This window comes from Scaptodrosophila lebanonensis, unplaced genomic scaffold (genome assembly GCF_003285725.1).
Source record: "Scaptodrosophila lebanonensis strain 11010-0011.00,11010-0021.00 unplaced genomic scaffold, SlebRS2 tig00000150-arrow-arrow-pilon, whole genome shotgun sequence".
Classification (NCBI taxonomy): Eukaryota; Metazoa; Arthropoda; class Insecta; order Diptera; family Drosophilidae; genus Scaptodrosophila; species Scaptodrosophila lebanonensis.
In genome coordinates this window covers 740,081-763,436 of record NW_022060592.1, presented here as the reverse complement: position 1 = coordinate 763,436, position 23,356 = coordinate 740,081, and the positions used below count along the sequence as shown (strand labels likewise).

At 40.9% G+C, this 23,356-nt stretch overlaps 1 protein-coding gene across 1 annotated transcript; it reads right to left on the bottom strand.

Annotated features, from left to right (window-relative positions):
• Positions 1-10,176: 10,176 nt before the first annotated feature.
• LOC115629455 (DNA-directed RNA polymerase II subunit RPB9) lies at positions 10,177-18,478 on the bottom strand. Its single transcript, XM_030525920.1, has 2 exons — positions 17,978-18,478; positions 10,177-10,457 (listed from the first exon to the last, which is right to left on the bottom strand). The coding sequence occupies exon 1, from the start codon at positions 18,386-18,388 to the stop codon at positions 18,014-18,016; it is 375 nt and encodes a 124-aa protein (XP_030381780.1). The 5' UTR covers positions 18,389-18,478; the 3' UTR covers positions 10,177-10,457; positions 17,978-18,013.
• Between the last annotated feature and the right edge of the window lie 4,878 nt (positions 18,479-23,356).

The window sequence follows — 23,356 nt, the reverse complement described above, 5'->3', positions numbered from 1 at the left end:
TTAGTAATTAGCTAATTTAATAATATTTACGTAGCATATGCAAAATAATTTTGTTGCAGATTGTCTAGAAAAACTATAAGGATTATATTCCAATTATTTTTTAATGAGGAAAAATGTCGTTGTTAGTGTTTTTAATCAAAACTCCTGGCAAAACATACGCGGTTTGAAAACCAAAAGCTATTTCTGTGACACCGAGAAACAGTTTTGAGGCGAAACTTGGGCGGAAGGGATTTCTGTGGCACCTCTGTATATTTATGGCTATACTATTCTTGCTCCTTTCTGAAATCCTTGCGTTCATACAGACAGACGGGCGGACATGGCTATATCGATTCGACTTGTCATCCTGACTTGTGATCCTGTTACATACATTCGCAGAAATTTAGTATTCCATTTCATCCTTTGGGTACAGGGTATAAAATTGCAGCTGAAAATGCCGATGAACGCGAATAAAGTTTGCAAGATCTTTGCAGGGCCATAGACGAAACGGAACAAGAATGGGAGTTGCGGCTAGGGCAAAAGCGCGAAAGGGCATCCACATCTAGAGCTATCAAAACGAAACAAGAACAAAAGTTGAGGCTTCGGCAAATGCGCGAAAGGGCATCACATCTGATCCAAGCTTTTGTTTTAAAATTGGTAAAACTTTTACCGAAACAAGTTTATGGCGATGATTACCTATCCCGTAGCAGAGTGCACGAGTGGTTTCAACGTTTTCAAAGTGGTCGTGAGGACATAAATGACGATCAACATGTGGGCCAATCAAACCGATCACCGAAAATTCCATCGAAACTGTGCGTGAATTCATAAAAAATCAGCCGAAATCATCATTGAAATTGATGGAAATGGAATTGAACATCTCCAAAACATCGATTTATTGCATTTTGACCGAACATTTGGGCTTACGAAAGGTGCGTGCACGGTTTGTTCCGCACAAATTGACTGACGACCAAAAATTGCTCAGACGATCGACGCTTGTGTCCGATTATTTGACCAAAAATCACATTTTAACCATTAACCACTCGCCATATTCACCTGATATGACACCGTGCGACTTCTACCTTTTCGGAAAAATGCATTCGCCCATGAAAGGAAAGCGTTATGCAGACGTAGAGGCCATTCAAAAGGCTTGCACCGGCATAATGGCGGTCATACCGGCCAACGAGCTAAAACACTCGTTGGACATGATTTTGGATCGTGCAAAAATCTGTATTAAAGCAGAAGGAGACTATTTTGAATAAAATAAATTGATTCTGCCGAAAAAAAAACTATTTGTTCTGGTTTTTTTTTTTTAAAGTTTACTTTGGAACACACCTTGTAGTTTCTGAGATCCTTGCGTTCATCCAGACGGACAGACGGCCAGACAGACGGACATGTCTAGATCGACTTCTTTCGTCATGCTGATTCAGAATATATATACTATACTTTATAGGGTCGGAGATGCTTCCTTCTGCATGTTTTTGCACAAACCTAATATCATGGTCATCATTGCCAAACTGAAAAGTTATTAATATATGGATGACCCCTTTTTAAAACCCGTACACAGATGCGTTGGTTAGCATGAGTTCAATGTTGACTTATATTTATTCCATAATTACTTAATAGCTAACAAACAGACAAAAAGCAAATGGCATAGATACAAACAAATAGATTTTAAAACAGCTGTGTTTTTATGCTCTAGCTGCATTTTATTATTGCATATGCGAGCAGAAAAGAAGTATAAAACAAAAATGCAACAAAACTTAAGAGAAATAATTATAATTTTAGGAGTTTACAAAACGACTAGAATAACTGGACATTATCCGCGCAAGAACAGTAATCTTGCAAAAAAAAAAGCTCTTCTGATACGAAGGCAAACAAGCAGAGAGTAAATTTATGCCGTTTTAAATATTTCTTTCTGGCTTTCAACTGCTTAGCGCAGAAGCTTGAACATTACAAAAAGCAAATTCAAAAACTTAGCCGGCGATGAAAGCGCTTCCATTTGGGCCGTGGGCTGAAAATGTGGCATTAAGTTATGCCTAGCTGAAAATTTGCTGAAAAACCAAAATATATAGCATAGAGAAGAACTAAGCACAATTCACTACTGCCTTCGCAGATGAACAAAAAAAAAATAAAAATGAATTTTCGATTACATACCTACATAGATCATTCTTATATATAAGTATAAATACACATAATAAAATTTCCCTTTCAATAAACAATTGTTCAACAAAAACTAACACTAGAATTTAGGCATTATTTATTTTCCGTTTTATCGCAGACCAACATAAATGCGGCGATTAGCCGAGATAACGCTGCATTTGCACTAATTCGGCAATGTCGCTACGCTTGCCCTTCGCCGGTGCCGCTATATGGTTGCGCTCTCTTTTTCTCCTCCTTTTATTTTCAAATGGGATTCAAAGTACGCTGCTCATGCGCGGGAAGATTCAAATTAATTGGGAAAAGTACAGCAGCGCCACATCGGCTCAACAAAACACATATCAACTGGATCGAAGACCCCTCCGGAGCACGTCTGGAACATTTTGACGACCATGACAGGACACAGATAAGCCTAGTTCCATTTTTTATGCTAAACGTTCGCCGATTTCATGAAATCGTATAGTTGCTATGCAGATTACCAAACACCATTGGAACGCCATAATAATCGTCTGGTTCAGCGCATAGTGGCACAAACTTAGTGAAATTTGTAATAAATCATTTGCATAAGAGATTTAGCTTCAAGTGGCATTAGTGGTGACCTGTTGAGGTTGTGTGACTGCGTTATTTAATTTTGCGTGTAATTAATTTGGATAAATAAATTAAAATGAGTCAATCCGACGATGCCGTAATTACGAAAGCTGCGGCCGTCGACGTTAACGATCCCCGTTTGATCAAACTTCGTGTGCAGAGAACTACAATGGAAAGAAACATCAAAAGTCCAGAATAACCACAATTGGAGCTGGTTCTGAAGTTCTTTTCCAACCAGTTGTTCAGTGCTACCTTCAAATACTGGAGTCTTATTTTCGTCAGATTATGCAGATACAAACACAAATCAGGGACATCTATAACAGGGACACAGGCAGGTCTAGCATTGAAGAACTTTTCATCGCAACAAAAGCTGCAATTGGCACGTTTATCAACGAGAGTTTGTATCTAGCGACAGTTTAATCTCGGTAATTGACGAATTTAATTATTTACTAAACTGTTTGTCTGGACCCGTATTAGAAGTCGTGCAGGTATTTCAAGTCTCTGAAGGGAACTATGCCAAGGCGTTAAGTCAACTAAAAAGGAGATATGACAACAATATACTCATATTCCTTGATTATATATCGAGCTTGTTCAGTCTACCTAAGATGACCAAACCTGATGCGACGATGCTGCAGAAACTAATTGATTCTGTCTCAGCCATCCGAGCGTTGCTTTTGTCATTAGGTAAAGCTGAGGATGTTATGAATTCAATTATGATTCACATAGTTTTATCCAAAGTCGACGCAGACATTAAGCTTCAGTACGACGAGAAACAGACTTTCGAAACTTTACTATCTTGGGAAAATTATTGTACTACATTAACGCACAGATGTAGATTTCTAGAAAGTCGTTCTAACCCTTAGGCAAACCAGATACGCCAGATGTCAAGCATAAGGCTAAGCTCAGCAATGCATCCAAGACATTCCTCACGAGCAAAGCAACTTGTGTCTTCTGCAGCTCATCAGAGCACTACATTTCGTCTTGTGCGGCATTCACTGCGTTACTTTTGGAACAACGAAAAGAATGGGTTAAAAGCAATCAACTTTGTTTTAATTGCCTTCGTAAAAACCACAACCAAAAGCAGTGTCAGTCAAAGTCACGCTGCCATTCACCTCACCATTCGCTATTGCACAACTTCGCGGAACTTGAGCAAGGGTCGCAAGGACCAGCTCAGCAAGTAAGTTTCATGACTGAGGAAACTGCTAAACGGCTCAAGCTAGAGAAATGTCGAGTCTCAAGCTCAGTATTTCGCGGTATTTCGCAAGTTCCACAAAGGATCAACTTCATAGTTCAAACAACAATGAAATCGCGTCTATCGGATTTCGAATGGCCATCAATGTTTGCTGTAATAAAGTCAATTTTTCAGTAACCAGCCAAATTGCAATTTGGAAATATCACAATGGCAGTTTCCACCACTCGTCGAGTTAGGCGAAACGAATAAGGTCGACGTTCTCATAAACACGGAAGGTTTTTTCGATGCTGTTCGCGAACGAAAAATACCGCTAGGCGACAGCATGCCATGGTCAGTCATACGATATAGCATGCAAGCGTTTTAATTTTCTCGAACAAAAACTTAATCGCGATGCAAAACTCAAGCAGGCATATGCTCATTTTATGCAAGAGTACGAGGATCTAGGTCATAATGCACGCATCCCTGACTTTGATCGTACTTTTTCATCCCACACCATGGTGTATTACTGCCAGACAGTTTGACAACAAAACTGCGAGTCGTATTCGATGGGTCAGCATAGACGAACTTAGGAATAACACTAAACGATTGCCTAATGACTGGACCAACAATACAGCAAGATCTTATAACAACACTTCTTGCTTTTCGCTTGCACAAATATGCTCTGTCAGGAGATATTCTGAAAATGTAATTGTGGAGATCAAATCAAGAAGACGACTTACGAGTCTATCAGCTCAATACTGTAACATACGGACTTTCATCCGCGCCATTTCTTGCCATAAGGTGTTTATTTCATTTAGCTGATCTATTTGATTCAGAGTTTCCAATAGGTGCGGCAGTATTGCGACCTGACTTATATGTTGACGACTTACTTACAAGAGTCGACAAATTAGAATAAGTTAAACGAAAAAAGGATGAACTGACTGCAATTCTGAACAATGCCGGATGGCAAATAACAAAATTCACCAGCAACTCGTGCGAGCTGATCAACGAGCAGCAGGAGATTTCCATCGATCACCATGATGACAACATCGTAACCAAGATGCTCGGATTGGCGTGGCAGCCGAGCCATGACTGCTTTGTTTTTCAACACAAGGCGCAACATGATGACATTGCTAGACGCCGCACAGTTCTGTCAACCATAGCAAGGATTTGTGATGCAAGACTTAGTCATTCGGAAATTCGTCTGGGATGACCCACTTCCTGCAAGGTTTGTCGAGATTTGGAACGAACTCAAGATTGACTTAGAAAACAGTTCAAGTCTCAAAATTCCACGATACGTAAGCACATCGCCAATAGCCAGAAGTGAGATACACGGATTTGCAGACGCTTCTGAACGTGCTTACGGCTGCTGCATTTACATACGCACAAAGATTGACGCAGACCCTAACGTGCATTTGGTAATAGCCAAATCAAAGGTGGCGCCAATAAAGTTCAAACACTACCGAAGCTGGAACTATGTGCTGCAGTGCTGCTCAATATAACTTTTCGCAAATTTCAAAGTAAACTGGACCAATACATCAACAATATTTATTTTTAGACTGACTCTAAAATGGTGCTGCCGTGGATTGGCATGCATTCGTCCCAACTAAACTGCTTCGTAGCAAATAGAATTGCTGAATTACAGGCGCATTCTGGAGACGTAAAATGGAGGCACGTGCCTTCTGCTAAAAATCCTGCCGATGTAATTTCAAGGGGTGTTAGACGTCACACTGGCGTCTGATTTTCTCGCACGCAGAGTCCTTGCCTGGAGGGTCCTTAATGATCACTCATTCTCAGACCACAGGCTCATACACTTCAGGCTGGGGTACCACACCCCTGCCGCCATTAAGAACTTCAATCTGAAAAAAACCAACTGGGGGTATTATTTGAGATTGCTTATCAGAAAACTACCCCCCCCTACAAAGCTCTGAACCCAATACGGGAGAGAAATTGGACAAGTTGGTGGATACCTTCACAAAAATCTGCTCGGGTGCGCTCAAGAAAGCCTGCCCAAGTACAGTTTATAAAGAAAAATGCAAACCGCCTTGGTGGTCTACTGAATTGGATGGTCTTCGGGTCGAATGTAGAAGACAATTCAACGAGGCACGAAGAAGTAGCACAGAGCCCAGTTGGGTACTGTATAAGCGCAAACTTGCCACCTTCAAGTCGGCCACCAGAAGAGCCAAGCGCACCTCTTGGGCCAACTTCTGCTCAAGCATTGAGTCAACGTCTGCAGCATCGAGGCTCAGAAAAGTGCTGGCCAAATCATCCTCTCCACCAACTCTTCTGCAAGGGGAAGACGGCAGGTGGATGGACTCCTGCAGAGACTCTCTAGATCTGCTCACTAATACACATTTCCCGGGCTGTACCGACAGTAGTAGTACACCCCTTATCCACCACGTAACGGGGGTACCCAGCCATTTGATAGAAGATATCATTACCGAAGAACGCATCTGCTGGGCTGCCCTACAGCCCTACAAATCTCCTGGACCGGACGGCATCGTCCCGGCCCAACTCCAACATTGTCTGCGACACGTTATGCCCTGGATTCTGACAATTTTTAGAAGTTGTTTAAGAGTCAACCACATTCCGGCAAGCTGGAGAGAGGTAAGGGTCGTGTTTATCCCCAAGGCCGGGAAACCGTCTCACGTTACGCCGAAAGACTTCAGGCCTATCAGCCTATCCTCGTTTCTACTTAAAACCTTGGAAAGGCTAATAGAAACATACCTCAGACAGTCTATCAACCCGGATCTGCTGTCGAACTCACAACACGCATACAGTAAGGGCAGGTCAACTGACACTGCCTTCTTGGACATTGAGGGCGCCTTCAACAATATATTACCGTCGGCAATCACCCAGTCGTTGACGGACCTTGGGGTAGATGTCTCCCTGGTAGGCTTCATCAGTCAGTTGCTCACTAGCAGGGCTGTAAGTGCCGAACTAGGGGGACAAACCTGCCGCAAGTTCGTTAGCAGGGGCACCCCACAGGGTGGAGTTCTGTCTCCGCTACTGTGGCTGCTGACGGTGAACCAGCTGCTACGACGCATGGAGGTGGAAGGCCATGCAGTCATAGCCTACGCAGACGTCGTATCAATAATCTGCAGTGGTAAATACCCACAGACTCTCTGTCACCTCATGAGGACGGCGCTATTGACGCTCTCGCAATGGGCGTCCACATGCGGCCTAGGAGTAAATCCTACAAAGACTGAGCTAGTACTTTTCACAAGAAAGTACAAGATTCCGGAACTCCAGCCGCCCACACTAAAAGGGGTTCCTCTTAAATTCAGCCACAGTGCCAAGTACTTGGGAGTCATCCTGGACAGGAAACTGCACTGGAGTGACAACACAATAGAGCGGGTGAAGAAAGACACAAATGCACTCTACATCTGCAAGAGAGCCATAACCACCAGATGGGGGTTCTCACCAAATATTGTACACTGGATATATACGGCCATCGTCAGACCGATTCTTCTGTACGGAATCGTAGTATACTGGCCTGCGATGGACAGATCAACTGTTCTCACCCAACTCAGTCGGGTGCAGAGATCGGCAGAATTATGCATTAGCGGGGCACTTCGTACTACACCAACGGAGGCTCTTAATATATTCTTCCATCTTCTCCCACTAGACATAGTCGGAAAGGAACTTGCTACAAACTCAGCCCTAAGGCTAAGAGAGGCCTCTGCCTGGAAAAGCACGTCAAAAGGACATGCAGGTATACTCCTTCTTCAACCCGGGGTTCCGACCCATACGGATTACTGTGTACCAAAACTTATTTTTGATAAGAAATGTACAGTCAGGATTCCCACTCGTGCAGAGTGGGATAGCCTACCACACAGAAGAAACGACGCCATAAACATTTTCACGGATGGCTCTAAACTGGAACAGAGAGTCGGAGGTGGCATATTTTCTCCGGACCTGGAGATACGACGGTCATTTCGTCTCCCTGATCATTGCAGCGTCTACCAGGCGGAAGTGGCTGCGATACAAGAGGTCACAAGGCACCTATCCCCTGATATGGAAGGCGGTAGACCAATATATATATATTCAGATAGCCAAGCGGCACTAAAAGCGTTAGACTCCAATGTGGACAACTCCAAAGTTATCACTGACTGTCGCAGATCCCTCAACGAGATGGCCCAACTAGTCAGTATCAGCCTTATATGGGTGCCAGGACACCATAATATTGAAGGTAATTGCATAGCAGATGAGCTGGCAAGGGAAGGAACCAACGCAGACATCCTTCCCGACAGGGAAGGTACCATCCTTTCGGCTTTCGACGCGCAACCATGCACGTCAAATAGCACAGCAGCGCTGGGAGAGCACGAGCTCGTGCTTTCGAGCTAAGCTTACCTGGCCATCCCTTAACATAAAAAGGACTTTAAAGCTTGTGAAGCTGAAAAGGAGTGAGATCTCCATGGTGGTGGGGACTCTCACGGGTCACTGTCCGTTTGGCAGACATGCATCGAGACTAAACATCCCGTTTAACGATTTCTGCAGAAGCTGCAGAGACGAAGAGGAAGAGGAAAGTGGAAAGAGGAAAGAGGCGCTGAGCAGGCGCAGACTACACACCCTAGGGAAGCCATTCTTGAGCGACCTCTCGGAAATGAAAAATGTAGAGCTCGCGGACCTAGTTAAATTCTTAAATACCACTGGGTGGCTGAAGACTGACCAGCACAATTAGGGGTTACATGGTATCACAACGGGTCTTAAGGCCTAAGTGGGCGGGTGAACGTTATCACCCCAGCCATTTCAACCTAACCTAACCTAACTAATTTCAAGGGGATGCACAATTGAGGAACTGAAAACCAACATGTGATTTACCGGCCCTGACTTTTTGAAGAAAGAAGAAATTTACTGGCCACAACTTAAGGAGCCATTGCCTGCACCTACAGAAGTGCGCAAACGAGCTGCACTGATCTGCTTCAATCTACTTCAATCATTGACACTGTCATCGAACGCTCATCGTCATACATACGAATACTAAGAATCATGTCCTATGTATTTCGCGTATTCAACAGAGTTTCCGCTAATCGCCACTTTAGGGTTAAAGATATCTCGCAAATAATATCCTCAGAATTATACACACATACAACAGTCTATCGTGATGAGATTCTTCTATTAGCAAAAAAAAAAACAATTAAAGCCAAGCTTGCAAAGAATTGCACCATTTTTATGTACAATGCAACTAGGAGAATTATGTTTAGATGTTGTGAGAGTTGGCGGAAGGTTAGCTAAGGCCGAAATTCCCTATGATGCTAAGTTCCAAGCCATTTTGCCACGCTTCAGTCGCTTATACGTAGAGTAATTACATCGTCAAAATACATGCTGGGCCGAAAGTACTTGTTTCTCTCTTACGAGAAAAGGTATGGATCGTAAACGCCAGATTGTCAGCTCGACAGGTTGTACGAGCATGCACACACTGTTTCAAGTACAAACCTCGTCTCATGCAGCAAATAATGGGAAATCTCCCTGCAGATCGCTTGCGAGCTTGTCGTCCCTTTTTGGTCACGGGCGTAGATTTCTGCGGACCGTTTATGACGTCGTATCGAATACGTGGAAGGGCGCCATACAAGTCCTACGCAGCAGTATTTGTTTGCTTCGCTTCGAAAGCGATTCATATCGAGCTGGTTAGCGAACTCTCAACTAACGCATTTCTGTTTTGTATTCGAAGATTTATTTCACGCCGTGGACTGCCTGAACGCATTTACTGTGATAATGCGACAAATTTTGTTGACTCACTCTGTACATGAAATGTACAGAAGTATATTAGGTTTGCGGGAGCTGAAAAATGTAACAGGCAGAAGGAGGCGTGGCAGATCCCACAAAGTATATATATTCTTGATCAGCATGACGAGACGAGTCTATCCGTCCGTATGAACACCTGGATCTCAGAGACTATAAGAGATAGAGACACCAAATTTTGCACAAAGATGCCTTATGTGTGTATTCTATACGAGTTTGTTTTATTTTTTGGATTTTCCTCCCCACTTCCCCCCTATGGGGGTTTTCCCGATTTTCCATTCGTTTAATCGCCTATATCTCGGAGACTCGAAGACCTAGGAACACCAACTTTTAGTCCAAGATGCCTTATGTGAATACGCAGAAAATGTATATTTTGGCATAGGCATACATACACTCACACAGACGCAATTGCTATGTAAATGTGCAATTAAATACCCTTTACGTGAGTTCGAATACCGAGAAAGGTAAAATCGATCACAAATTTTTTTTTTTTAATATGTTTTTATTTTCTATAGTTATTGCAAACATATGTACAGAGTATTTCAAAGTCGGGACACCCAATTTTAGCTTTTTTACTTGTTTTATATGTACTATACATAAAGATTATTATTAATGGATTTTAAAAATATACGCTTATGGAAATTCAATATTCTCTACTTTTACGTTGTATCCTTTTTGTAACACCGCCCTAAGAACACTAAGTTTTCCATGTGAGCTTCATCTGCATCAACGCTTCCTTTTTTCGTTTGATGATACAGCGGATTTATAAGCGAGCTCCCTTTTTACATTGTTTCCGGGGGATCTATCGTCAGTCGTATTCCTGCAAGTGAATTAGATTTTAATTACATGTGTTTGAATAGCCAACAAGAGAGCACGCTACAGTCGAGCAAGCCCGATAGTGAAATACGCTGTACCCAGCAGAAGCACAAAGCAGAGGGCAAGTTTATTTTTTTATTCAGATCAGGGTTCGTAAAATGTGCTCGCAACCCGTTCGGGCCCGCGAGAAATTCTCCTGCGGGTTTTTTCGGGTCGCTGCCGACAGAGGCCGCGGATACGATCGGGTCGTACATATGTATGTACATATGTGTTAAATTTGTATGATGGTACGCTTGTGTGTATATATTTCAAGGCAAAATGTGCGCGATGCATTTCATCCCTTATAGCCTCACTCAGCAGATTTGTCTGCGTTTGCATAGTGGTACCTGATACTAGATTTCTGAATGAATGTCTTTCGATTTTTTTGGCTATAGGAAATAAAAAGATCATTTGCAAATAAATAAACTTGTTACTAAAACATTTTTTACTATTCGAAAGAAATTTCGTTTATTAATTCCGCATTTAGTTTCGCTATTAAAATATCGCCTCATACATTTGGATACGACTTATCACAGGTTTTTGGCACATCTTGCACGTCACAGTTTTACTACTACTGCTTTCCACTAACAAAGAAGTATTTAAATATTTGGTAAGTTTGCCCATTTCACTATTTTTAAGTTGCAATGCGTCTTCAACACTTTCAATCTTGTAAAAAACTGAATAACTGTCCCGGCCAACATCCTTTTAAATAGAGTGAAAGGGATCGCGCACATTTCGCCTTAAAAAAATATATACACACAAGCATACCATCATACAAATTTCACACATCACACATACATATGTACATATGCCTGCCTACCACGAACGAGCGCTCTGCTACTGCAGACCGGCTCGTACGACACTGCTGCTGTCGGCAGCGACCCGCGGCGAAGCACGGCGTACCCGCACGACCCGTTACCTCTGCCAGACGACCCGATCGGACCCGCGGCCTCTGTCGGCAGTGACCCGAACGGGTTTTGCCCGCAGTTTACGAACCCTGATTCAGATACACCCCCCCCCCCCCCCCCCCCCCTTCCACAATCCACCACAATTCGTGTTTTTTTTATAAATTCCGTAATTCTTGGAATTCTAAAATCAATGTGTCCGTGTGCCAAGTTTCATCATGATAGGTCAATTCTGAAGAAAGTTATAGTCATAAATAAAATCGCTGCTCATGAGCTGCCTGCAGCTCTGCCGGTAGTGCTGCCCGCAGCTGTTGTTGTTGTTGCTGCTTTGGTTCAACTTTGTGCTGCATACATACAAGCATATAAACACGCATAGGCACGTGATGTAAATGTATGCTGTTAAAACTGAACATAAACATGTATTCTAATTTAATTTAATTTAATTAATTAATTCAATTTTTTTTAATAATTTAATTTTTGACAAAAAAATTAAAAAAAAAAAAATTTTTTGTGGATCCAGTCAGGCTATTTTACTGTCGGGCTTGCTCGACTGTAGCGTTCTCTCCTGTTTATACTCCGTACATAAAATGTACAAGAGTATATTAGGTTTGCGGGAGCTGAAAATGTAACAGGCAGAAAGAGGCGTGGCAGATCCCACAAAGTATATATATTCTTGATCAGCATGACGAGACGAGTCGATCTAGCCCTGTCTGTCTGCCCGTATGAATTCCTGGATCTCAGAGACTATAAGAGATAGAGACACCAAATTTTGCACAAAGATGCCTTATGTGTGTATTCTATACGAGTTTGTTTTATTTTTTGGATTTTCCTCCCCACTTCCCCCCTATGGGGGTTTTCCCGATTTTCCATTCGTTTAATCGCCTATATCTCGGAGACTCGAAGACCTAGGAACACCAACTTTTAGTCCAAGATGCCTTATGTGAATACGAAAATGTGTATTTTGGAATTTCCCTCGCTCCCCCCTCTCCCACGCAAATCGTAACTCCCGTAATTCTTGGAATTTCTTGCAAATACCCCCTGTTAGTGATTATGTGTCCGTATGCCAAGTTTCATCATGATAGACCGATTTAGCAGGAAATTATAGCCATAAATATATTTTCTGCCCGCAGCTGTTGTTGATGCTGATGCTTTGGTTGAGTGCAAACATGCTCACACAGACACGAATATACGAGCATAAGAATACATACACTCACATAGACGCAATTGCTTTGTATATGTGCAATTATACACCCTTTACGTGAGTTCGAGTACCAAAAGGGGTAAAATCGATCAAAATTTCTTTTAGATCTCTTAATTTTTTTAATTTCTATAATTATTCTAAACATATGTACAGAGTATTTCAAAGTCGAGACACCCTACTTTAGCTTCCTTACTTGTTTGTTATTCTTTATTAAGTCAGAGGTTCTCTGTAAAAGATATTTGATGTTTTATTTTGTGGTCTACAACATACACTAGAGCATTGCTTTCGTTTGTCGATCCCTACTAATTCGAAGGCTTGGCCTTGGGAATACCGGAAATTGAAGCCTTATAAATGATCAAATGTGATCATCGGTATCTTCGTTATATGAGCTAGTTGACCAGTTGCTAGCCGTTGATAATATTTGCTGCACTTAAATTGTCCTGCAATTCCTTAATAAGCAGTCTCGTCCCATCGTACATGCTTGGAAGGCTTTGATTTCTCAAAAGTAAGATTGCAATTCCGAATTTTCCCTTCAATTTATGTGGCGGCAGTCCAGAAGGGTTTAGTGATTTTAAATGTCTTCAATATTAATCACGGTGTCGATCGATTTGTAATTTTTTATTTGGCTGGGGGCTTTTGAATAATATTGCCTTAATATTTAAAGTAACAATGTTTCGAGGATGATTATGAACTAACAAAATGCTACTCAGGAGTTTTTAAAGGTAATTTTTTTACGCCTTTGGTTACATTATTGGCGTTTTAGTAACGATTCCATTCTTTTTTGCAAATGTAATATAGCCCATGTTAACCGTCGATAGTGTAGCTTCCAAACAGTGAAAGAATCCATTAAATCGGTCCAGTAGATTCGGAGCCTTTTCAATTCAAACAAACAATCAAAACTTTCCTCTTTATAATATTAAATATAGATTACGTGTTGATAATGGTTTGGTTAATGTTGTTTTTGAAATGTGGGCAGTATTGTCGAACTTCTGTAGCGGAAAAAGGGGCGGGAAAATCAAAAAAAAAAAATTACCTGGTTTAGCTTAGGAACTTGGAGCATTTACTTGTATATACCAAGTTTGGTTAATGTACACGTAACTGTTACCGAAATTGGGGCGTTCATGCAGACGGACGAACGGACATGTTTAGATTGATTTGTCTCGTCATGCTGATTACATATGTATGTGCTTTGCACAAACCTAATATACCCTTTTTACCCTGCGGATACAGCGTATAAAAACAGCCAAAAAATTTTGTAACCAAATTAACTTATTAACAATCTGTCCAAATCTGAGTACAAAACTCCAAAAACTACCGAAGTTATGGAAAAAACACAAATTGTGTGGGAGTGGGGGGGGGGGGGGGGGAACAAGAGAGAACGCTACAGTCGAGTAAGCCCGACAGTGTAATACCCTGTACCCAGGTAAACTTCCGACACTGAGGTACATGCGCCTCTAGCAGAAGCAAAAGGAAGAAGAGCGAACTTGATGCTGCAGCTTGTGGGCGTAGTATCGAAGTGAAATTATTTCGCTAATAACTTTTCTTAGAATTAACCGATTCGAATGAAATTTGAAACAAAAGTAGATATTATGAAAATTATGTGTGTATTGTTTGGTTAAGGTAGCTTTCGAAATGCGGAAAATTCTGTAGCGGGGGAAGGGGGAGAAATTCCAAAAAATAAAATAAACTCGTCCTTTCTCGGACCTAGGAGAATCTGGATCCCAAAGTTGGTTTTTAAGAGATCCTTGCGTTCATCCAGACAGACGGACGGGCGGACATGTCTAGATCGATTTCTCTCGACATGCTGATTCAGAATATATATACTTTATGGGGCGGAGATGATTCCTTCTGCATGTTGCATACTTTGCACAAACCGAATATACCCTTTTTACCCTACGGGTACAGGGTATAAAAACACATACTCATCCTTTCTCAGACTTAGGAGAATCTGAATAACAAGTTTGGTTATTCTTGCTCTTGTACTTGCTGAGATCCTTGCGTTCATACAGACGGACGGACAGACGGACATGGCTATATCAACGCGGCTTGTCATCCTGATCAATAATATATACATATGTATACTTTGTGGGGTCTACCCCGCCTCTTCGTGTGTGTTCCATGTACACTCGCACAAAACTAATAAACCCTTTTAGCCTTTGGGCACAGGGTATAAAAAACAAACTTGACCTGCCTAGGGCTTAGAAGAACCTAGATACCAAGTTTGGTAGATACCAAGTTTGGTAATTCTTTGTGCTGCATACATACAAGCATATAAACACGCATAGGCACGTGATGTAAATGTATGCTGTTAAAACTGAACATAAACATGTATTCTAATTTAATTTAATTTAATTAATTAATTCAATTTTTTTTAATAATTTAATTTTTGACAAAAAAATTAAAAAAAAAAAAATTTTTTGTGGATCCGGTCAGGCTATTTTACTGTCGGGCTTGCTCGACTGTAGCGTTCTCTCCTGTTTATACTCCGTACATAAAATGTACAAGAGTATATTAGGTTTGCGGGAGCTGAAAATGTAACAGGCAGAAAGAGGCGTGGCAGATCCCACAAAGTATATATATTCTTGATCAGCATGACGAGACGAGTCGATCTAGCCCTGTCTGTCTGCCCGTATGAATTCCTGGATCTCAGAGACTATAAGAGATAGAGACACCAAATTTTGCACAAAGATGCCTTATGTGTGTATTCTATACGAGTTTGTTTTATTTTTTGGATTTTCCTCCCCACTTCCCCCCTATGGGGGTTTTCCCGATTTTCCATTCGTTTAATCGCCTATATCTCGGAGACTCGAAGACCTAGGAACACCAACTTTTAGTCCAAGATGCCTTATGTGAATACGAAAATGTGTATTTTGGAATTTCCCTCGCTCCCCCCTCTCCCACGCAAATCGTAACTCCCGTAATTCTTGGAATTTCTTGCAAATACCCCCTGTTAGTGATTATGTGTCCGTATGCCAAGTTTCATCATGATAGACCGATTTAGCAGGAAATTATAGCCATAAATATATTTTCTGCCCGCAGCTGTTGTTGATGCTGATGCTTTGGTTGAGTGCAAACATGCTCACACAGACACGAATATACGAGCATAAGAATACATACACTCACATAGACGCAATTGCTTTGTATATGTGCAATTATACACCCTTTACGTGAGTTCGAGTACCAAAAGGGGTAAAATCGATCAAAATTTCTTTTAGATCTCTTAATTTTTTTAATTTCTATAATTATTCTAAACATATGTACAGAGTATTTCAAAGTCGAGACACCCTACTTTAGCTTCCTTACTTGTTTGTTATTCTTTATTAAGTCAGAGGTTCTCTGTAAAAGATATTTGATGTTTTATTTTGTGGTCTACAACATACACTAGAGCATTGCTTTCGTTTGTCGATCCCTACTAATTCGAAGGCTTGGCCTTGGGAATACCGGAAATTGAAGCCTTATAAATGATCAAATGTGATCATCGGTATCTTCGTTATATGAGCTAGTTGACCAGTTGCTAGCCGTTGATAATATTTGCTGCACTTAAATTGTCCTGCAATTCCTTAATAAGCAGTCTCGTCCCATCGTACATGCTTGGAAGGCTTTGATTTCTCAAAAGTAAGATTGCAATTCCGAATTTTCCCTTCAATTTATGTGGCGGCAGTCCAGAAGGGTTTAGTGATTTTAAATGTCTTCAATATTAATCACGGTGTCGATCGATTTGTAATTTTTTATTTGGCTGGGGGCTTTTGAATAATATTGCCTTAATATTTAAAGTAACAATGTTTCGAGGATGATTATGAACTAACAAAATGCTACTCAGGAGTTTTTAAAGGTAATTTTTTTACGCCTTTGGTTACATTATTGGCGTTTTAGTAACGATTCCATTCTTTTTTGCAAATGTAATATAGCCCATGTTAACCGTCGATAGTGTAGCTTCCAAACAGTGAAAGAATCCATTAAATCGGTCCAGTAGATTCGGAGCCTTTTCAATTCAAACAAACAATCAAAACTTTCCTCTTTATAATATTAAATATAGATTACGTGTTGATAATGGTTTGGTTAATGTTGTTTTTGAAATGTGGGCAGTATTGTCGAACTTCTGTAGCGGAAAAAGGGGCGGGAAAATCAAAAAAAAAAAAATTACCTGGTTTAGCTTAGGAACTTGGAGCATTTACTTGTATATACCAAGTTTGGTTAATGTACACGTAACTGTTACCGAAATTGGGGCGTTCATGCAGACGGACGAACGGACATGTTTAGATTGATTTGTCTCGTCATGCTGATTACATATGTATGTGCTTTGCACAAACCTAATATACCCTTTTTACCCTGCGGATACAGCGTATAAAAACAGCCAAAAAATTTTGTAACCAAATTAACTTATTAACAAACTGTCCAAATCTGAGTACAAAACTCCAAAAACTACCGAAGTTATGGAAAAAACACAAATTGTGTGGGAGTGGGGGGGGGGGGGGGGGGGGGGGGGGGGAACAAGAGAGAACGCTACAGTCGAGTAAGCCCGACAGTGTAATACCCTGTACCCAGGTAAACTTCCGACACTGAGGTACATGCGCCTCTAGCAGAAGCAAAAGGAAGAAGAGCGAACTTGATGCTGCAGCTTGTGGGCGTAGTATCGAAGTGAAATTATTTCGCTAATAACTTTTCTTAGAATTAACCGATTCGAATGAAATTTGAAACAAAAGTAGATATTATGAAAATTATGTGTGTATTGTTTGGTTAAGGTAGCTTTCGAAATGCGGAAAATTCTGTAGCGGGGGAAGGGGGAGAAATTCCAAAAAATAAAATAAACTCGTCCTTTCTCGGACCTAGGAGAATCTGGATCCCAAATTTGGTTTTTAAGAGATCCTTGCGTTCATCCAGACAGACGGACGGGCGGACATGTCTAGATCGATTTCTCTCGACATGCTGATTCAGAATATATATACTTTATGGGGCGGAGATGATTCCTTCTGCATGTTGCATACTTTGCACAAACCGAATATACCCTTTTTACCCTACGGGTACAGGGTATAAAAACACATACTCATCCTTTCTCAGACTTAGGAGAATCTGAATAACAAGTTTGGTTATTCTTGCTCTTGTACTTGCTGAGATCCTTGCGTTCATACAGACGGACGGACAGACGGACATGGCTATATCAACGCGGCTTGTCATCCTGATCAATAATATATACATATGTATACTTTGTGGGGTCTACCCCGCCTCTTCGTGTGTGTTCCATGTACACTCGCACAAAACTAATAAACCCTTTTAGCCTTTGGGCACAGGGTATAAAAAACAAACTTGACCTGCCTAGGGCTTAGAAGAACCTAGATACCAAGTTTGGTAATTCTAGCAATGTATGTAATTTATACATACCCAAACGTTGCGGGTGTAACAAACATGTTCAAATGTTTATTCCGTCCAGCGATGAGTACAATTTTGGTTTGTGCACACATAGTAGAGTCTCATCTCTTCCTCTGCTCGGCGCGTTTGCGCTTGAAAGAAAACCGCCTCGCGATGTGAGCATTTTGGACAAGCGTGGTCCTCCGTACGAGGTAGCGTGGGATCCGATATAACATCAGGAACTATGTGCGTAAGTTCATCAATTTCATGCATAATTTTATTTACATAAATGCAATTTGAGTCGGCCTCTTGCTTATAATCGCAGTTGCGGCAAGCGTACAGCAAAATTTTGTTTTCCTTGTCTTCCTTTGGGTATAACATATTGTTACACTCTTGGCAAAAACGTATGCCTACAAACCCTGGTCCTTCAGTAAGGGTAATCATTATAAAATGACAAGTTGTTAAAACTACCAATTTTGAATTAATTGATACACATAAATATCAGAAAACCTTTAAGGAAAAATCTCCACTAGGAACTTAAATGTATTTTCCTTCTTTTTTGTTAAATATGGTTTCTTGTTAGGGATGTAAGAATCTACCGATATACATATTTGGTCATCGATTAATTGATATTTGTAGATGTTTGTATTCGCAATTTCAATAGATCGATTGTTGGTAGTTTGTTGTGTTATTTTATTTATATAATTGTAATATAGAATTTGTTACGACTACGCTTTTTTCTTTTGGTCATGGTCGATGCATCGCAACAAAATATCGATGCATCGATGTTTTAAAAAATAAACTTTTCTTAGAAAAAAAGGCTCATATTTGGGGGAGAAGAGACTGATATAGTATTTTACATATGATATAGTATTTTACTTAATGTTATTAACCAATAAAGAACTCATAGTCCTTACTTTTGATAAAGTTGTATGGTTTAATTAAAAATACTATCAAATACTAAACAATCTAAAGTATGTATATATAACAATAAAATTAAAATACATATACCGTAAACCGCACAAAAAAATAGATCGCCCAAGAAATATGAAAAATATTCGATGTTTGGACAAAAATCGATGGATTGACGATGTATCGGAAGCAAAATAAACATCGGAAAACACCGCGCAATATACAAAACATAATTCAAAAGTAAACAAACCCAAAATAACTACCATCAAAAAACCGAAACTTAACGCGAGAAAAAGTAAACGGATCTGCACGGATACGGACGTCAAGAAAAAACAAAAGGAACTGCATATATGCGGACGGAGAGGAATGGTGGCATCGGACAACTATGTGGGATGCAAGGCGCGTGGGATCTCTGCCTGATTGTTGCAGATCAAACACAAACAACAGCCACGGCGCGTGGCCAAGGAACGGACTCATCGGCTTTTCTATCTTCTGCTGCTATCTTGGTTGCTGTTGCGCTATTGCTGCGGCAAATGATGGTGCTGCTGATTCTGGTGCGGCTGATGGCGATGCTTCTGGTGCTGCCGTTGCTACTATGTCTGCTGGCTTTGGCACGCTGTCGGCTTCCGTACGCTGCTGTTGGTGTCGTTGGGATCGCCGGCTTTATGCGTTGCTGTTGCTGATGGCGGTACCGCTATTGCTGCTCCTACGATGCAGCTAGCTCTGCCGCCGGTGCTGCTAATGTACACACCGTTCCTACGCGGACCGTGTATCTGCGCGATGTAGCACATCCGCTAGGTAAATTACTGCATATTCATAGTATGCATATATGTCATTAATTTAATGTTACATAAAAAAGAAGAAAAAGATGCAATATATAAATATATACAAGTATATATATATTTATATATATATATATATATTTTTTTTTTTTAAATATTTTTAATGTAACTTTAAATTAATGACATATATGCATACTATGAATATGCAGTAATTTACCTAGCGGATGTGCTACATCGCGCAGATACACGGTCCGCGTAGGATATATATATATATATATCTTTTTCTATATTTGCATTACCTATATGTAATATTATTTTTTTTCGTGCTTGCTTTGGAACTGTAGACCACGTGCCAGAGTTAGGGTATCGGCTAATCCGGAAAAGCCAGAGGAGATTTTGAAAATTCTCGAGATCTGTAACCCTCATATGAAGACGGACGACCGGAGTGTGGTCAAATGAGAGAAGCCGGAAGGGACCACGCGCCAGATCGTCCTAGTCATAAATAAAGAATCCGTGGACGAGCTAGCCAAGAGCGGCGGTCTAGCGAGGTATGGCTACAAGTCGGTAGCATTTTATGTTGTTTGTTCTGCCTGCATTTGTAAAGCGAAACCCGTGTTTCTATATTTTGAAAATCCTTGAATGCAAAGTTGTAGGTTTAGTTACGTAGATTTCATTACCCAAATTTCAAATCGATCGGACAAAATTTATAACACAAACTTATAATTTGAAAAAGTGAATAAATATTAAAACCCCAATAATTCAAGCTCCAACACAAATTTCGAACCAAATTTGAAGTTCATTGTTAGAAAAATTCGGATTTTTCAAACAAACTTTGGAGCTCGTTTTCCCCCACTTGGAGTTCGAATTTACCAAAATCACCTCTTAATGCTCACCTAAGCTCAAATTTCAGCTTTCTAGCTCTTACCGTTTGGGCTGTGCCCCAGGAAAAATGGTGGAAAACCAAGTATGCAGTGTTTTTTGAATTCTTTTATAGATTACACAAACCCAGTTTGAAGCCAATCAAATGGAAATTGCAGATTTTTCATACAAACGTTGGAACCCGTTTTCCCCCCTTTGAAGGTCGAATTTCATTATTCATTCATTATTCCAAATATTATTATTGAAAAGGGATACTTTGGTCCATTATATGTTAGCTATTTTCGGTCGATATTATTCAAATACGCAAATAAATCTTCTGATTTACTCAAATCTACTGTAAGTGATAAATCTCAAATTATGAATATGTATAACTCTTGAATCCGTACTATGATTCATAGTAAAATCTGGATTAAAACTCAAAAACACTTTACAGATTTGGATGATACTTTCATATTTAGAATATGCAGCGAAGACTTCAGATCTGTTAAAGAAATACTCGTGTCGTGAAAAGAAACTTACTTCCACGGTTGATAAAATTTTGACTTATGCTCAAATGTTCATATAATATCAGTGCCCACTAATTGTATTTATGTTAGACGAAGATGTTTATAAATACATGCAACAATCAGGCAAAACGAGGATGTTTTCAAAATTATTTTATAATTAAAATTTATGTAATCTTAAATTGAAAAATCAAATCAAATCATATGAAATTGATCATGAAATGATTGTTTTTTTTTTTCGATGTAAAAAATAATAAAATTGGCAGTTTCTTTAGGCAAATAATGAACTTTGAGTACATATTGTGCAGATCCTAGCACAATGTACAATTATTTTTAAAGCTTAAGAATTTATCTTTCAAATAAAATTTGTTTGACCAAAATTATTTTATCCGTTTAGGACATAAGACTTTTGCAACAAAAAAAGTCAGAAGGCCTCACTGTGTGACGTTTTTGCCAAGCTCTCCTACACGAAGCGCGAAGTGCTATCGCTGATCTTCAAGCAGTTCGATCCAAGGTACATTTCGGTGGCTTTTGCGATGCTTCGGAAAGATCATACGGGGCAGCACTTTACGTCCGTGTGGAGTTCCAGAAAGCGCAATTCTCCTAAGCGATATGTGTTTCCACACTTGCCGCATAGCAGTTGTGACCCTCATTTTTGGACAGACTTGACGATCGTGTTATCATGGTTCAGCAAACAACCATGCAATTGGATTACTTTCGTAGCCAATCGAGTCTCGAAGATGCTAATGCTAATGCAAGGCTGTCGCAATCCATAAGAAAAGGTCGAGACGCAGTTGATAGGCGGACTTCCAATCCAGCGAAGTACATTCTCTCCTCCTTTTATGCACACAGAACTCGACTTCGCTGGGCCATTTGAAATTTAAAACTACACGGGCCGAGTCTGTTTCATTACTTAGGGCTACGTGCGGGTTTTTGTGTCCTTCAGAACCAGAGCTATCCACCTCGAGGCTACATCCGACCTCACGACGGAAAAGTTCTTGGCCGCCTTTGCGCGCTTAGTGGCAAGAAGGCGATGTCCCCAAGAAATCCAGTCTAACAACGGCACTACTTTTGTTGGAGCGTCAAGGGCTTCAGAGAGTGACTTCCTAGAAGCAACGCGAACACGAATTACCGCCACCCATGGCCAGTAACTTCTCTTCTAAAATATCATTCCTCCTGGCGCGCGATTTGACACTTTTCTACAAGGCCACGTCGAGTCAAAGGTACAAATTCGAAGAACTGTCGTCGTTGCTGTGCAAGATCAAGGCGGTCCTGAACTCCCGCCCGATTTTTCCAATGCCGCCGATCTTCTGGCTCTGACCCTCGGCCATTTTCTTAACGGCGGACAGCTCTTTTCCATTGCCGAGCCCGAGATAAAGCAGGAAGCCGCATCAAGTGGAAAAAACCTTTGAGCGACCTTCAGACAGGGTGGTGGTCGTGAAGGAGGACAACATCCCATCGCATGATTGGCGGCTTGGCCGAGTCCAAGAATCCTATCCTGGCTCTGATGGGATCTCTTAACGTCATGTCTATCGCCAAAATTGCTTCCCCTAGAAGAATCCGTTTACGTCCAGTAGCTACTATGTCTAGTTCCAGCTCCGTGTTGTTTGTTCCAATTTATATTTAGTTTCCATTAATCGTCCAACCAACTCTTTCTCGCCTTCGGGCAGTACTCATTAACAAGTACTGCCTGAATTGCCTGGCCCACGAGCACTCCGGGCGCTCCTACGAACCGGGACAAGTGCCGCCGGTGCCAAGGGGGGCATCATACTCTGCTCCACATGGACGAACGGCAGCGATCGCACTCGCCCCAGCTCACCCCTCTTACCGTCAGACTCACTCTCTACAGCGCGCCACCTCGTCGCACCAGTCTGCCTCCCTCCAGCAGCCGTTTTCGTTGGTGTTGCTGCCAACTGCGGTGGTCCTCGTCGACACGGGCACTCGTTGCATGGTGGTGGTACCTGATACTATATTTCTGAATTAAAGGAAATGAATAGATCATTTGCAAATAAATAAACTTGTAACTTATATATTTTATGCTATTCTATAGAACTATACGTATTGAAGGTGTTACTGGTACGAGAATAAATATATAGTAAAGTCCCTTTAAATTAAGTTGCTACACCACAGATCTTTAAAAATAGTATCAGGTACCACTGTGCAATCGTAGGCAAAACAGCTGGGCCAAGATAAAACGAAATAGGCAACAGGTACATATACCTGCTTGGCACGAACGAGCGCTCGGCTTCTGCAGGCCGGCTCGTACAACACTACTGCTTTCATTGTGAAAAGAAATTTGTGTTGGAGCTTGAATTATTGGGGTTTTAATATTTATT